The sequence below is a fragment of the Pungitius pungitius genome, chromosome 5 (genome assembly GCF_949316345.1).
Source record: "Pungitius pungitius chromosome 5, fPunPun2.1, whole genome shotgun sequence".
NCBI classification, from domain to species: Eukaryota; Metazoa; Chordata; class Actinopteri; order Perciformes; family Gasterosteidae; genus Pungitius; species Pungitius pungitius.
In genome coordinates this window covers 9,403,839-9,418,947 of record NC_084904.1, presented here as the reverse complement: position 1 = coordinate 9,418,947, position 15,109 = coordinate 9,403,839, and the positions used below count along the sequence as shown (strand labels likewise).

The 15,109-nt window shown below is 42.4% G+C and overlaps 1 protein-coding gene across 3 annotated transcripts; it reads left to right on the top strand.

Annotated features, from left to right (window-relative positions):
• Positions 1-1,907: 1,907 nt before the first annotated feature.
• On the top strand, positions 1,908-11,267 carry lhx2b (LIM homeobox 2b). 3 transcript variants are annotated; one of them, XM_037483562.2, is made up of 6 exons: positions 1,909-2,675; positions 3,038-3,200; positions 4,413-4,615; positions 5,086-5,456; positions 7,860-8,065; positions 10,447-11,267. In XM_037483562.2, the coding sequence occupies exons 2-6, from the start codon at positions 3,081-3,083 to the stop codon at positions 10,735-10,737; spliced, it is 1,191 nt and encodes a 396-aa protein (XP_037339459.1). In that variant the 5' UTR covers positions 1,909-2,675; positions 3,038-3,080; the 3' UTR covers positions 10,738-11,267. The 3 variants fall into 3 exon arrangements, with proteins under 3 accessions (XP_037339458.1, XP_037339459.1, XP_037339457.1); XM_037483561.2 differs by having other exon boundaries at positions 1,908-3,200; positions 5,089-5,456; XM_037483560.2 differs by having other exon boundaries at positions 1,909-3,200.
• Positions 11,268-15,109: the final 3,842 nt, after the last annotated feature.

Here is a 15,109-nt window from a genome sequence, read left to right as displayed (position 1 = left end):
ATTAATATTTGTTTCCCAATAATATTGGCCTTATGCAGTGAATGGATCCTCAATCTTTGGTTTCAGTCTTTGAAGCACAGAAGACTACTGTGAAAATTGTTTTAGGTTTAATGACGTTGCTCTTTTATAAGCCTGTATGTCACAGTGAGTGGAAACAAAGTGATGGGAGTTTTGGATCCAAGAAGGATAAATGATGAATGTTGCTTATGGTGAGTCTCTGTCAGGCATCTTTTTATCTTACCACACTAAAGATGTACTGCTCTTATGAAGAGAGAGAGAGAGAGAGAGAGAGAGAGAAGGGGGGGGAGAAAAAGAGAGAGAGATGCTGAATTCTAATTAATTCAGTTTTACCTTGAGATACAAATGTATCATAAATATTGGACTATTTTACCCAGCGCAGCTCTGCCTTTACCCACTATATACTGTTATTAATTATTGTACTGTAAGCTTCTCCTTCACTGCTCTGAATCCTGTGAAGTTATTTCAATTCATAGACATCTTCCCCACATTTTGATCAATGCTCTGTAAATTCTGTGTTAACGTGTTCTTGTTCTTTTTGTTCTGAGAATCGACTTAAATCAAACCAGAAGAACCAGCCCGTTTGGGCTCCTCTAAAACAAATACCTACAAACTCACATATTTTGCCCTTAATCTTACACTACCAGCTGATCATATTTCATACACGCCCGCAGACACTATGTTTAATGTATAAACCCGCCTTATAGCAGATAGAAAACGCACGATAAATATGCATGTATTCAATTAGGGGTATTATAGAGAGGCTGATTTGCATAAGGATTTAGGAGATTAACATCATATTTGTGCTATAAAACTTCACAATAGCCTAAACGCTATAGCTTTTTTCGGCAGGAGGTGTGTGTGTGTGTGGGGGGGGGGGGGGCAATACAGATATTTTTGGAAACGAGGAAAAGAAAAATAATTTTAAAAATCTCCAAGAATGAAAAAAATAGATACATCCGAATATTGTGAAGCACATGTTGTGTGTGTCCACATCAGCAGCTAACACATAATAATTATACGCACATTGGGAGGCGGGATTTCTGCACGTATTTCGTCTTTAATCATCTAAAAAACTATTTGACTTCGCTACAGTCTTTCAACAAAAGGACAAAAAGGTGATGGGATAACGTGTCCCTAATCGCCGTCTTTTGTGCGAGATGAAACCTCCTCCAGTCCACACGTCCTCTCTGTGATGACGAAGTCCACTTTCTCCTCCCAATTAAGGGCACAGAGCTAATTAGCATGAGCGGATCCGGGATCAGCGTGCTGGACTTTGGATAACAGATGACAGAGTGCAGCTCAGGAGATGGATAAAAACATGATGCATGATAGAGAAGACACCAGCTGGAGGATCCGAACGCATTAACACCGAGTTGAACAATCCCACTGATGATGATACAAGTCTCTGATTCATGTCGTTCCTTGGTGGGATTTAAATGCCGCTGGTGCGCGGCTACTAACCGCAGATGAAGGGCCTTGCCCCTCGATCCTTTAAAAATACATCAAATAAATATTTTCATGAATTTTGATTTCAAAGCCGTTGAATTTTGATTTCAAAGTAGCACGACATACCTTCAGATATACAATATAGGACAATGTGGAATGACAGGTGTTAATTCAAGTTGTGGCAAATTAACAATAAATACTTTTTTTTAATTTTGCTTTCTTTTGATGGGATGTTGTTGAACCTTTCCGAACAAATAAACTAAAAAATAAAATGGGATTTAAAAGTGAAACGATGTGTGTCTTTTCTTTCGATGACTTGAGATACTCCATGCTGCATCAGGGTCGGAGCAGAGCCCCTTGGTGCCATGGAGGAGCTGTGAGCAGCAACAGCGCGGGGCTGTGTGGAACCCTGTGTGTGCGTCACATGAGTCAAGGTCCCAGCGGAGACCGACAGCTCCAACAGCTCCAACAGCTCCGGGGACTGACTCACTGTGCTGCCCGGACCCTTCCTCCCTATCTTTGACCGTGGGACACATGAGGTTTGCCGGTGATCGGTGCGTTATGGAGGCAGAGGGGCAACAACTTTCCAAGGAAGGTTGGTAAAAGTATATCCAAACGGTTTGGTGGCGGCGCAGTAGCCAATGAACATAAATGTGACGCAACAGGGCCCCGTTGATAAGGAGCAGAGAGTCCAACCGGGACTTGAGAAGGAGGAACGCTTGTGGGGGGCCAGCAAATACTCGCCTATCATCAGTCAACGTAAAGCCAACTCCGCCTCTTCTGCCGTTACGCACATGTATACAGCCTTCCTGGCCACCGACTAAACATTCACCAAACAGACTACTGTGCAGGGAAAGCGCTTCTCCATGACGCCCGGTCGGATTCTATAAAGCAATTCATTCTGCAAAGTAAAAGTAGTTTCAGCATCAGAACTCCGCTGCGGCAGCATCAACTTGGACCGCTGAGCCGTGAGGAGGGGAGGATCACTGACAGCTTTCTGGGACATATCTTTTTTGTTCGTTCTTACTGTGTGATGCGTTAGAAAGCTGCTGTCGGCTTTGGCAGTGCCAGTTGTACCGAGTTACGTATCATTCAGCAGTAAAAAAGAAGACATTGGCCAATGCCTCGCAGACTGACAAAAACCTGAAATATTACTCCCGGCGAGAAGGAGGCATCGGTGAATCCATGCAGCGCGGCTTCCATAGTTGGTATGTTTATTCATCGTAAATTGAAAGGACAATATACAAAAACCAATTGGTGGTGAGAAAGAAATAACATCATACCTGAGGGAATATTGATTCCACAATCAGTCAGAGAAACGAAATCTCTGCCCTTATTTCTGAATTAATCAGCGTGTTAATACTGAGAGCTGCAGAGATTCGGATGACGGTTTCCATTGGCAGATGAGACGTAGTGTGGAGAACACGTGTCCAATTTTTTCCTCATATTTTTCCTCCCTAGTCTGGATTTGCACTTGTCACGGCAAGAAAGGAACACCTTTTAAAAACAACAAGAATTGAGTGGCGTAATTGCGCATATTTTTGCCTCTGATGGACATCTTGGGTTGCAGATCCGAAGAGAACAGTTATAATATCCTCTCCTCTGCGGCAACGATGCTTTTCCATGGCCTCCCTGGAGGCGACGTGCACGGCGTGGTGGAGGAAATGGACCGGAGAGGAAAGAGCGAGTCAGCGGCCATCAGTTCGAGCATCGATATGGGGGAAACAGAGACGGTAGGACCCTCCGTTCGGCCCTCCCGGCTCCTTAGCGCAGGCAGCATGGCAGCTTGCAGACATGTGACAGTGGCTGCACTCTTACGGCTCCAAGCACTGTGATTCACTTTTGAACGCTTTGTACTTGACGCTGGAGAACCAGCCAACAAAAGCCCCAGCATAGCTCTGCATCTCAAACTTCTCTGCCAGTGTTTAATCTAAACTTACATTGGTCAAAGAGAAAAGCTCCAAATAAATCCATACCTGAAAAAGCCCCGGCATTTTTCAGAGAGAGAGAAATGTATCTTTTAGATATAAGATTTCGATCATTAATGAATTGTGCCTTCGTGATTCGTTCAAACACCAACACAGCACTTATTCAGATTAAACCAAAACATGTGTTAGAACAGAGCCTTCTCACTGTGTGATGAGTTAACATTTAAATCCAAAAAATAAACACAAAGTAGCGTTTGATAATTATCCTATTTTATTTTAATTGGAAAACATTTGCAACAATTATAGTATGTATTATTACTAAAGTCAATCTGAAATGAAACAAAAAAAAGAACGAAAAAATAGGATGGAGAAATAATAGTATTTTCTATTCTGAAATTATTCGTGGAGGTTGCGCATGTATCTGTTTTATTTTGCAGATATGCAAAGTCATAAAGCTGTGTTAGTTATAGCACCTGTAATTGACATATATTATTTTCGGGAAAAAATTAACAGCCCATATATGTCACTTATAAGTATGATAAACTCATATTACGCAATGTGTATATTTTGTTGGATGTTTAAAGACTTTCTATTAATTTGCTGCTTGCACTCAGAAATAATAAGAAATGTCATATATCAGAAATGAAAGCGCCCTTAACGTTGCTGTGTTTTTAATTCTTCATTCTTGGGAAGTTTGTCATTTTCAAACTAGATTCTATTTCAATATAAAACTAAAGTTGATGTCTAGTTTTATCGAGGTTGTTGTAGAAAATGCTATTTTAAACTTGATGTTATTTCTTTTTTTTAAATCGTAAAATATTCCGACTTGTAGTGTCTGTGAGCCTCTACCCACTGATTTCCACAGTGAATAAAATGATCCTCAGCCTCATTCTTCTCGGTGTTATTAAGTGAGCCATATGCTATGTTATGTTCACGTTACTATCACGGTGTCACACGCAGTCGTTGCACTTGTATGTGTTCCCACATCATGACGCCTCTCTCCTTGTTGGCCTGCAGTCCGTGCCGTGTATGAGCAGCGAGCGCGTGGCTCTGTGCGCGGGCTGTGGGAGGAAGATCTCGGACCGCTACTACCTGCTGGCCGTGGACAAACAGTGGCACATGCGCTGCCTCAAGTGCTGCGAGTGTAAACTCAACCTGGAGTCCGAGCTCACTTGCTTCAGCAAGGACGGCAGCATCTACTGCAAGGAGGACTACTACAGGTACGCGCGCGCGCAGCGAGCTCCACGTGCGTCGGAAATGTGGCTGAAGATACCGTTTAAAAAATGCCCCACCAATGACCCGAATGGAATAGTTTAAAATAATGTCAAAGCAAAATAACGTCAATACAATTATGTGTCTCTAAAACAAGTTTAATGCAAGAACAATTAACGGTGTTCATCATTCAGTCAGCTGACAGCTGATATTCAGTAAGATACTTGTATTTGTCCAAACCGTTTCAATATAATCCACGTGTTTCCATCAAATATTGACATACGGAAAGAAAATATAAAAATACTTGGAATGGTTAAACTAACAATATCTGGTTCAAATTCAAATTGCATTCAATTGAAATTTTGCAAATCTAATGCCGACTGTCAGAACAACTTGTTTAACGTGGACTGTTTTTGTGCGCGTACATGTCGTTGAGCAGCGCGTGCAGCCCCTCACGAGGTGTCTGTGTTGTCCGCAGAAGATTTTCGGTGCAGAGATGCGCTCGGTGCCACCTGGGAATCTCAGCCTCGGAGATGGTGATGCGGGCCCGGGACCTGGTGTACCACCTCAACTGTTTCACGTGCACCTCGTGCAGCAAGATGCTCACCACCGGGGACCACTTTGGCATGAAGGACAGTCTGGTGTACTGTCGACTGCACTTTGAGACTCTCATTCAGGGAGAATATCAGACACATTTTAACCACGCGGATGTGGTCCCGCACAAAGGCCTGGGCCCGGCCAACACGCTCGGACTATCCTACTTCAACGGCGTGGGGACGGTGCAGAAAGGCCGGCCCAGGAAGAGGAAAAGCCCCGGGCCGGGCGCAGAGCTGGCCGCTTATAACGCAGGTAAGAAAGGTTGCAACGAGCCATTGTGCAGGTCAGAAATAAGGCAGATCATGCATGCATATTTCGTGTTTCGTTTTGTTGTGATGCTGGTTTTACCTCATTAACAATTATTCATAGGAGACAACTTAAAAACGAAAAGTCTACCAAAAGAACCCCCGCTGTCATCGTAAACCTCGCTCCATGGTTTTATTAAACAGCATGAGCTGATTCAGAGCTACAGCTTATCGAACTTCACAACTTTATCTCTTGTTCCTCCTATGGACTTTAGTAAATAGTATTCATACAGGGAGTTTATAGGGACGTTATCATAACTTTACCACATACCGACATGCAGTGCTTTAAACGCCTTATGGGCTTCGTCTAGATATCTATATCAATCTATAAATCGATATAGATATATAGATATCTAACTCAATTATATATATCAATTATATATATATAACACAAAAGTGTAATATATATATTATATACATGTGTGTGTTAGTGTTCAGAGAAATTATATATATGTCATTGTGTCATTGTGTGTGTGTGGGTGTGTGTGTGTGTGTGTGTGTGTGTGTGTGTGTGTGTGTGTGTGTGTGTGTGTGTATCTTTGGGTTTAGTATGCAGCATTATTTTCTTTCTTAAAGTTGAAAGTGAGTTGTTACCGATAATTATGTGTGCTTGGCTAGGATCTTCCACGGATAGTCGGTACAGTTTCCATTGAGCTAAACATTTCTGTCAGAAACAACAGCGGCATGTTCACGATGAGGCCAAACACTGTGCATGAATAAGCCTGCAATAGCCACTAATACACAAAGAGAACAGCATGCAGGCCAAGTGAGGCCAGGCAGGACAAAACCAAGCAGACAAACTGAGACAGAACAAAAGTGTTCTGGGCGAACTGTCATGTGAGATAGAAAGCTGTCAATCTGCTATCAAACCTTTTTTAATGTTCTGGGATTGGTTTTCACCCTCGTCTACTTCTTAGACTCCATGAACACACACACACACACACACACACACACACACTGGAGCCTTTCATTGGGACTGGGTCAGACTGGGTGTGTGCAGAGATCAATGTGACGGGATGAATTACTCAGGGAATAAGAGAAGTTTCTTATGGCAGAACAAGCTTTGGGGGATCTCACGTCCCCGGCTTTTTTGACCTCATTCATTTATGTTATTATTCACAAAAGAAGATAGTTAATCACAAACAAAGTTCTTCCGTCAATAAACTGCAACAGGTGAAATAGTTATATTCCCACTAGTTTCCAAATCAATAGCTTCTTGCTTAGGTTTCCTACCTAAATCAAGTGATTCTTCTTTAAAATATAGAAAGTGATGCTGTCTCTTAAATGCTGCCATTAAAAAAAATGTTGGAGTGAAATTATTTAGATTAGTGGTGTTTTTATGAATATTTCATCATGGAGCTACAAGGAAGAAAGGAAACTTCTGCTTTCTTACTCTGGAGCAGCCGATGCAGCTTTTTGTTATCATGTGTATTTAGTAAAGAAACTTAAGTAAATGATACCCAAGCAGAATGAGAGGAGTGAAGAGGGAGAGCGCCCTCTTCTGTTTGCTGCTACAAACAACATCCAAGCGCCACCTGAGCACTCTCATGAGAACATTTGGCCAGCTGCAGCAGCCTGCAGCTCTCAGATGGTACAAACAGCAAGAGCAAGACATTGTGTGTGACAAGCAGGAAACAGGCAGCTTTTTGTTCAAGTGCTGCAACATATGCTTTGGCCAGAAAGCAGCATTTGTTCTGCCTGGTGCGTATGGACTAATTAAGTGAGGTGTTATTCTGATGCTTTTCACTCACTTCATATTCATCGTTTGCGTTTTGATATTGACGACGAACTGTTATGCATGAAGCAACACTTTGGATATTGCCAAGAAATGTGCAGACTGGGACACGTACATTTGTGTGTGTGTGGGTGAGAGAGAGGCTGTGTGTGTGTGCTGAAGCCAGGCTAGCACCTCCTCCCAGGATGGATAAAAATGTAGACAGGGACGGACAGACAGACGAGGTGTAGAGAGGAGGAGGATCTGCAGCTGGAAGAAAACAGCTGTCTGGTCACCACGTCTCATTGGATCACATCGCTTTTATAGATTGAAATGAAGAAAGGGAATGTAGATTGAAATAACAGAAAACAAAATTATTGCTAAACCTTTTCTTTTAGATATTCGCAGTGTACCGATCTCGTACACTTGCCCCGCCTTGTATTCACTCAATTTGAAATACAGAACATTATTTCCATGTACCCAATTTATTGCTGCATCTTTACTCTTACGGATTGAAAGGTCAATGGTAACTGAGGTCACAAAACGATTTGGGCCTTATAATGTGGTGATAAACAGAAAGAAAAGAGAGGACCATGTCTAAAAAGCTCTTCTCTCTTGTTCCTTGCTGGCTCGCAGCGCTGAGCTGCAACGAGAATGACGGGGAGTCCATGGACCGGGACTCACAGTACAGCTCCAGTCAGAAGACCAAGCGCATGCGGACGTCCTTCAAGCACCACCAGCTGAGGACCATGAAGTCCTACTTTGCCATTAACCACAACCCAGACGCCAAGGACCTCAAGCAGCTCGCCCAGAAGACCGGCCTCACCAAGCGGGTCTTACAGGTAACCACAACAGCTACAGCGCTGTTTCCTCTACTCGGGGGGGGGGGGGGGCAAAAAGTGCAGGAATCCCACTGGTCTCCAATGCAAAGTGTCCAATAAAAGAAGAGAAAGAAGTTTAGCATTGCAGTGGAAATGTTTGGAAGCCATAAAAAAAACAGGAATTCTTGCTTTTTTGCTGGCAAAACAACACCCAATTCCTCATTTGATCACAGAATGAGAAATACATTTGAAAGCTCCATTGCAAAACAGGAGATTTTAACATTTTCCCAAGAAAAGAAAACTTGCTAAAAGTCAAACGTCTGTTCAATTTGAATAGCACTTTTAACTGGGAATGAAAAACCAGCATTACAAACAAAACAAATTGCATTCTATTTCCGTGGACGATGTGAAGTCATGATGAGGATGGAGGGATGAAAATCATAAAGCTCTGTAGTACATGCGAAGAAAGAGGAAGCAGAAGCCGAGCGTTTGATTTCCACAAAAGAAGACAGAAAATTATCTGGGGGACTGAGAAGAAGAAAAATGGGACAAAAAGGTTCCTGAATCGAATTTTTCCTGAGAAAAAAAAAAAGCCTCATCCCGCTGCTTTAATTAACAACTTGCAGAAAACAAAGCAGTCGTTTTGCTTTGATGCGTTGGAGCCCCGCTCCCATGGCTCCGCTATGATTCCAGCGCTAACACGCTCCAACACTCAGCGAACACTCACCACATCTCAGATACTCCTCTATGTGAGGCCAAAGATTAAGTGTAAACATGAAAATAATCAGGGCACAATGAGGAGCAGGCTGCTTGTTGCAAAATGGGGTGCATGGGTTCGGGGGGTCGTCGGCAAAATAAGGAAGAAACCATTCATTTCAAGGCCGTTGCAAATATGAATCTAATGATTAAATCAGCTTTTATTCCAATACACACTTTGTTGTGTTTTTCTCCATGACTAGCCCTGGTGTTCTTCTTCTCTTCTTCTTCTTTCTTTAATTCCAGTGTGAGCATCTGCAAACAGACTCAAACCAGACACAAGGGCCCTGCTCACTGCTGTGAGCTCTGAGCTAATCATACAGCGCTCTGTGGAATATTTCATTCGCATTGGTCAGTGATGTCATTCATCGGTTTGCTCATTTCTGAAAAGCAATTGTTCTGATCTCCGTACACAGCGACAGCTTTTGTCAAAAGAACACCATTTGTTTTGCCGCAAATGATTAACTACTTCAGTAGGTAGCTACTATTCACACACTGGAGCCTATTGGTTACTCATGGGCATGGCAGCTCATGTCATCAGTGTATGATTGTGTATGCATGTGTATGAATGGGTGTAGTAGAAAAAGGGTGGAGAGAACGGGGGTCTGGTTTGGTCAATACAGTAAATTATTTTATTTGTTTCTCTCTAAAAAGGTCCATAACATTTTTCTTGTCTTGGTTCATGTTTTATTCATGTTTAGGCACGATAGGTCCGGATACAGTTTGGCTTGCGGAAATATAGATCCACAAGCAGCAGCTGCTCTTTGTGCTACATCATCTCACTTCCTCCTTTGCTCTTGCCCCATAGTGTGACAACTGACAGTGCCCAGTCTTTTTTAGCTGAAAAATGACCCTGATGGACCAGTGAAACACAACTAACAATACAGTAAAGCGGCACACTAGAAAACCAATACAGTGAGACCAAAGATGCTAAAAGGCTCCATTGTTGGGAACAGGAAGTGTGGGGTGGAAACCTTCTGGATTTTTCTTTTCCATAATACCGTGGTCATGATTGAATAAACCAATGTGCAGAAATCAAAACAGTGATCTGTGTAAATGTAAAGCTATGTCTTGAGAACACATGTTATTCCAACCCCTCATTCATTTTACCACAGTATCCAAAAAATCTAATAGATGACTTGAAACACGAGGTAATGTAAGTCAATCCATATCATGTTGGCATCCACTAGTACGCTTGTATTGTTGATATGTGCGGAGTGGGCATGTGATGTTCTGTGTGTGCACAGAGAGAATGGACTGGTGGCAGTGAATGGAACAGGGTGCTAGAGAAAAGGGTTGGCAGCTTTGTTTAAATTATTGTAGTGAGTGGACCTAAATATGCCGATGATCAAATAAAATAAAAGCATTTTCTCACATACTTTGTATTTCATTTTTCCATGTTTTGAGAAGTATGTGTCTACCAAAGACATCCTCCCTGTGGATCATCTAAAGCAACAGGGAAACCGGAGATGTTTTCCTGGAAAGATAAAACACAAAGTCTACGGATAGATGGACAAGTCACATATCTGAACCTTCAAAATCCCTGCTAAATGCTTTTTAGAATTTCATTTAGTTACGACGAGCATGCAATCATGCAAGTATTTCATCACGCTGACAGGACGGATTTTATTTCTTTGTTCCCTCAGGTATGGTTCCAAAATGCTCGGGCCAAATTCAGGAGGAACCTGCTGCGGCAGGAGAGCACCGGGGCGGACAAGGCGTCGGACGGCTCAACGCTGCAGGGCGGGACGCCTTCGGGCCCGGCCTCCGAGATCTCCAACGCTTCCATGAGCCCCTCCAGCACCCCCACCACCCTGACAGACTTGACCAACCCCACCATGCCCACTGTCACCTCCGTGCTCACCTCGGTGCCGGGCGGCATGGATGTCCACGAGTGCCGGAGCCCGTCACAGACCACGCTGACCAGCCTCTTCTGATGGCCGCCCTGCCCCTCACTGCCCTCCCCTGCCCTCCCGCCCCCTCTCCGTCACCTCCTCTACACCATGTTGGATCTAAAACTGTTTCCTCCTTTGAATAGAAAAGAGAAGGTTAAGAAAAGATATCATTTGGCTGTGAGCGCCTCAGAGACTATCGACGTAGCGAGGCGGCCGGAGCTTAAAGTCGGAGCAGTTGACGTTATTTTGATGTTGTTGTCTTGTTGAGAACTGAGGAGGCTTGATTTGCATTTTTCAATGTTTACAGAAAGAAAGAGGCTGCGGGAAAAAAGAAACTGCTTAATTTTTAACTCATTCATTTTTCCAGCACAGTATTTATGTTGTTGTACGAGAGTCACTGTTAGAAGGATTGTAACAAACCTTTTTTGAAAAATGTGAGATTAAACACAGGTTACAATATCCTCCCTGAGTGCAATGTGCCATACAGTCCTTTCTCTCTAATCTTTCTCAGACAACGATGATGGCGTTGGGAGAGTGTATGCTTGTGTGCGTGTGTGTCTGTGTTTTGTTTAGCCCCATTCAGTTTGTGTGTCTGCATGTGTGTAGTTTATTGTTATTACAGTGGTGAATGCAACTTTGAGGTGTGTGAAGGTGGAAGAGAGCTGCACATTCTTGTATACATCCTCTAGAAAAAAATCACTTTCTTTCATACAGTTTTGTATACACAAAGACTTGCATTCTTCTTTTGGTGAAGGGAATTTGTGGTAACGCCTTCAAACCGGAAGGACCATATAGGTGGAATTGCATATATGAATCCAAACTAAATGGGATTTTTCATACATTTCTGCATCTTGGGTCTTGACATTGACAGTCACTCGGATGCTTAATGCATATTTAACTACCCACATTTTTTTGTTGTCAACATGGAAATTTCCTACTTCACTGTGGAGTAAAATATTAATCTCAGGAATGGTCAGCTGAACGCTTAAAGTCATCTTTCCTTAAAAACCAATAAGATCTGCATATTTTTCTTCCCTTATTTTTCTTTCCCCTTTACTCTTGTTCTCATTGTTTTGCAATGTAATCCAGCATCACTGTCCTACCATCCACTATAACAACTCCTCATGGCTGCACACTAAAACACCACACACCTTAGTATTAATGATTGATAAAATACTGAATCCCATTAGGATTTGGTGACTTTTTGCTTGCTCTCTCATTTGAATAACAAAATGTATCACATCAATTAAAACCAGAAGGAAAATAGTTAGTTTTCATTTGCTTTGAAGATCAGTTGTCTCAAACTGTGTGGGATTGCCGACTAGGCCCTCGTGGGCTAGCTGTCTTTCTTAAATACTTTATTGCGTGACGACAGACAGTGAGGACGCGGAAAACACTTGTATAACACCACACAGAGACCCTGAGCTCGGGAGGGACAGTAGTTTTTGTCTAGAATTGGAATTGTCATTTGGAATCCAATATTAGCCAGCAGAAAAACAGCTGTTTGAGTTGATTTCTTCACACCTAAAACCCATCACCTTGTGGGGGACATGTTGAGATGTCACTACATGTAAGTGTGTTTTAGACACTGTTTTACACATTGTTGTTGTTATTTTAAACACAAAACTACACACATTTGATCAGGGTTCGAAATGAGGGGGGTCTGGGGGGGTCCCGGACCTCCTATAAGTCATTAGGGGCCCCTTATAAGAATTTATTTTTAGATTTTGGGGGGTCCCCGACAAATATTTTTAATGTTAAAAATGATTGTGAAAAGGTCTTTAGTGACGTTTTATATTTATAACAATAATTTATTAATTTCCTAGCGCGATTGGGCAGCAATCAGGGCAGCTAATAGCATCACAGATTGTTGTTGTGGTCCTCTGGCGTAAACAGTACAGTCTATGGCGCAGACACGTATGTTATTGTTGAACGCGGCAAAAACGAAGCCTTACAAAAAGTGAAATCCCTAATGAAAATGCTGTAAGTGCTTCGATTATGTTTATATCTCCATAATAATTGCGTATTATTGTAAAATATTTGGAGTTGGTGTTCCTATATCAAAAGTTGCATTAACTAACTTAGATACCCAGTGTAACGTAATGATTGGAAGAGTGCGTTTGTCAACGTTTCTTGCTGTATGTGTATGAAGCCAAACAACCTGCCAGCTAACAGCAGCACATTCACAAACATATTGCTGAAAATCTACAAAACGCATCACAAATCCATTGCAGCGTTCACGATTGTATAAGTGAGCACTATATCACAACCACGTATGAAAACATGTATTCAAGAACATATATTTAAAAAAAAGATAGGAACGATCGGGATTCGAACCCCGTGGGTCAAAACATCCTAAAGCCAACAAGCCCACTGCTCTACGCAGTGAGCTATGGAGATTCACAGGATGTCCTCTGCGGTACAGGTGTCTTAACGGCCGTTATCTACCGGACCGAATAGCAACTCTGATTTCGGTGCCTTATTTAGATGCCTTTATAGACATCATTATTATTCAATCCAGCGGCTAGTTGTTTTATAAATTCCATTAACATAAGGGATGAGAAACGCCAGTTGTATTTGATCAAAACCTTTGAAGATGCATGGTGCTGCCATAATGAGTACACCGGGTGGATTTAGGTAACTTAGTTAACTTCCTTGCTCAAGGAAAGAATGACCTGTTATCCACTTTGTCATGTCAGGGATTTATATAAGGTGCTGTAACTTTGTTGCTCCAGAATTAGAGGGTTACCTGTTTGATTACAGCCAATCCACTTCTCCAGACACCACTACAATATGGGGACTAGCCCAAACCATGAAAAACAGCCCAAGACCATTATCCCACCTTCAAAATTTGTCAATATAATATTGCCTGCAGTATATAGTGTAGCAAGGTAGTCTTCAGTATTTTTTATAGTTATATTTTAGGGGACCCCCCAAGAGTCCTAAGTCATTTCGAACCCTACATTTGATCATCCTGGAGGCAGATTTCCACCATGAGGAATGTGTTGAACTAGCGACTCTTCCTGCACTTTGCTGTCAACTCTCCATCATTTGACAGCTGTGTTTGAAGTGCCAACAATCTCCCCACATTTCAATCAGGAGAGACTCGTTCTGCAAATAGACCCCTTTATTACGAATGAAACAGAATTATAGTCTTTGGCGATTTGGACTCTATCCTCGAACAGGATAATCGGGGGAGGCGGTACAGTACGGCTCCTCCAGAATTCCCCCCTAGAGTCCAGACACTGGTGGTGGTGGTGGTGACGCCAGGAAGTTGTAGTGGCTGATGCTGCCTGTTGTTAGACCGGAGGTGCCTGGGGTGGAGGAGGGTTGCGTCAGGTCCGACCTGAAATGACAGCTGACAGGACCCGCCAAGATCACTCCTTAAAAAGTTTGACAGCAATGCTATGATTGGTCACCCGACCCATAGCCACTTCTGGTTGGTTGTTTGTTACTGGTGGAAACCACCCTCCCCCGCCCCCTTCGCTGTTTGTAAACAGCTAAGACGCCAGCCACCCCTATTGACCCACCGTGAAAGGGGAGTCTTCCTTCCAGAACTATCGCTTAAGCTTTACTTAGCAGGACATTTTCAAATCACGGCCTTTTAGGGACACAGTCTCTTTGGTGGTCCTCTGCAGATTGTGTCCTCTGCAGACATGGCAGTAGCCTAGCAGCTAGCTTAGCCTAGCAGCTTTAAGTGGTCCACTCACCCCCCTTATAATTGACAAGTGGAGTGAATCTCGACTACATTAATCGCATAGATTAACGCGTTCATGTTGACAGCCCTAATATATATTTGTATATGTATCATTTCTTTGTCACAGCCCACTGTGTTAGGTAACAATAATAACTTATTGTGCTGAAAGACATTTACGGTGTGTTATACTTGGTTGGAATCTGAATCAGATCATTTAAATGAATGGGCTCAGAAAGATTATCAAAAATGGTGATGATAAATCAATATACATATGGACTGATCACCAGTCAGTCAAAAGGGCTGACATAGAAACAAACAATTATTCACACACCTATAGGGAACTTTAGGGAATCAACAGTTAACCTAATCCTCAAAGCATGTCTTTGGACTGAGGAAGGAGTTGTGAAGTGACTACCACTCCACCAAGTGGAAGTACAGATCCACATTCAGAGTGGACAGTAAAGACTAGAATTTGAGCACAGGCAATCCAGCAACACATTTGCAAAAAACCATCACAGCAACAACACTCTTCAAAGTGTAGTTTAATATAGCACAGTGCGTTAGAACTGTAAATGGTATCTTAAATGAAACAAATAAACAATTAAATTCTAACAATACTGATCGTGTCAGTATTGTAATACTTTTAGAAATGTAAAAAAATGATCTGACTATCTAAAACAAACAATTATGAGAGAGAGAGTGTGTGCGTAAATACAT

Bases quoted from the DNA above. Each gene is read 5' to 3' on its own strand.
- lhx2b (XM_037483560.2), top strand. From the start codon at position 3,018: ATGGACATCTTGGGTTGCAGATCCGAAGAGAACAGTTATAATATCCTC. The intron at 3,201-4,412 runs GTAGGACCCTCC...GTTGGCCTGCAG, and splicing joins ATATGGGGGAAACAGAGACG to TCCGTGCCGTGTATGAGCAG. The intron at 8,066-10,446 runs GTAACCACAACA...TTGTTCCCTCAG, and splicing joins TCACCAAGCGGGTCTTACAG to GTATGGTTCCAAAATGCTCG.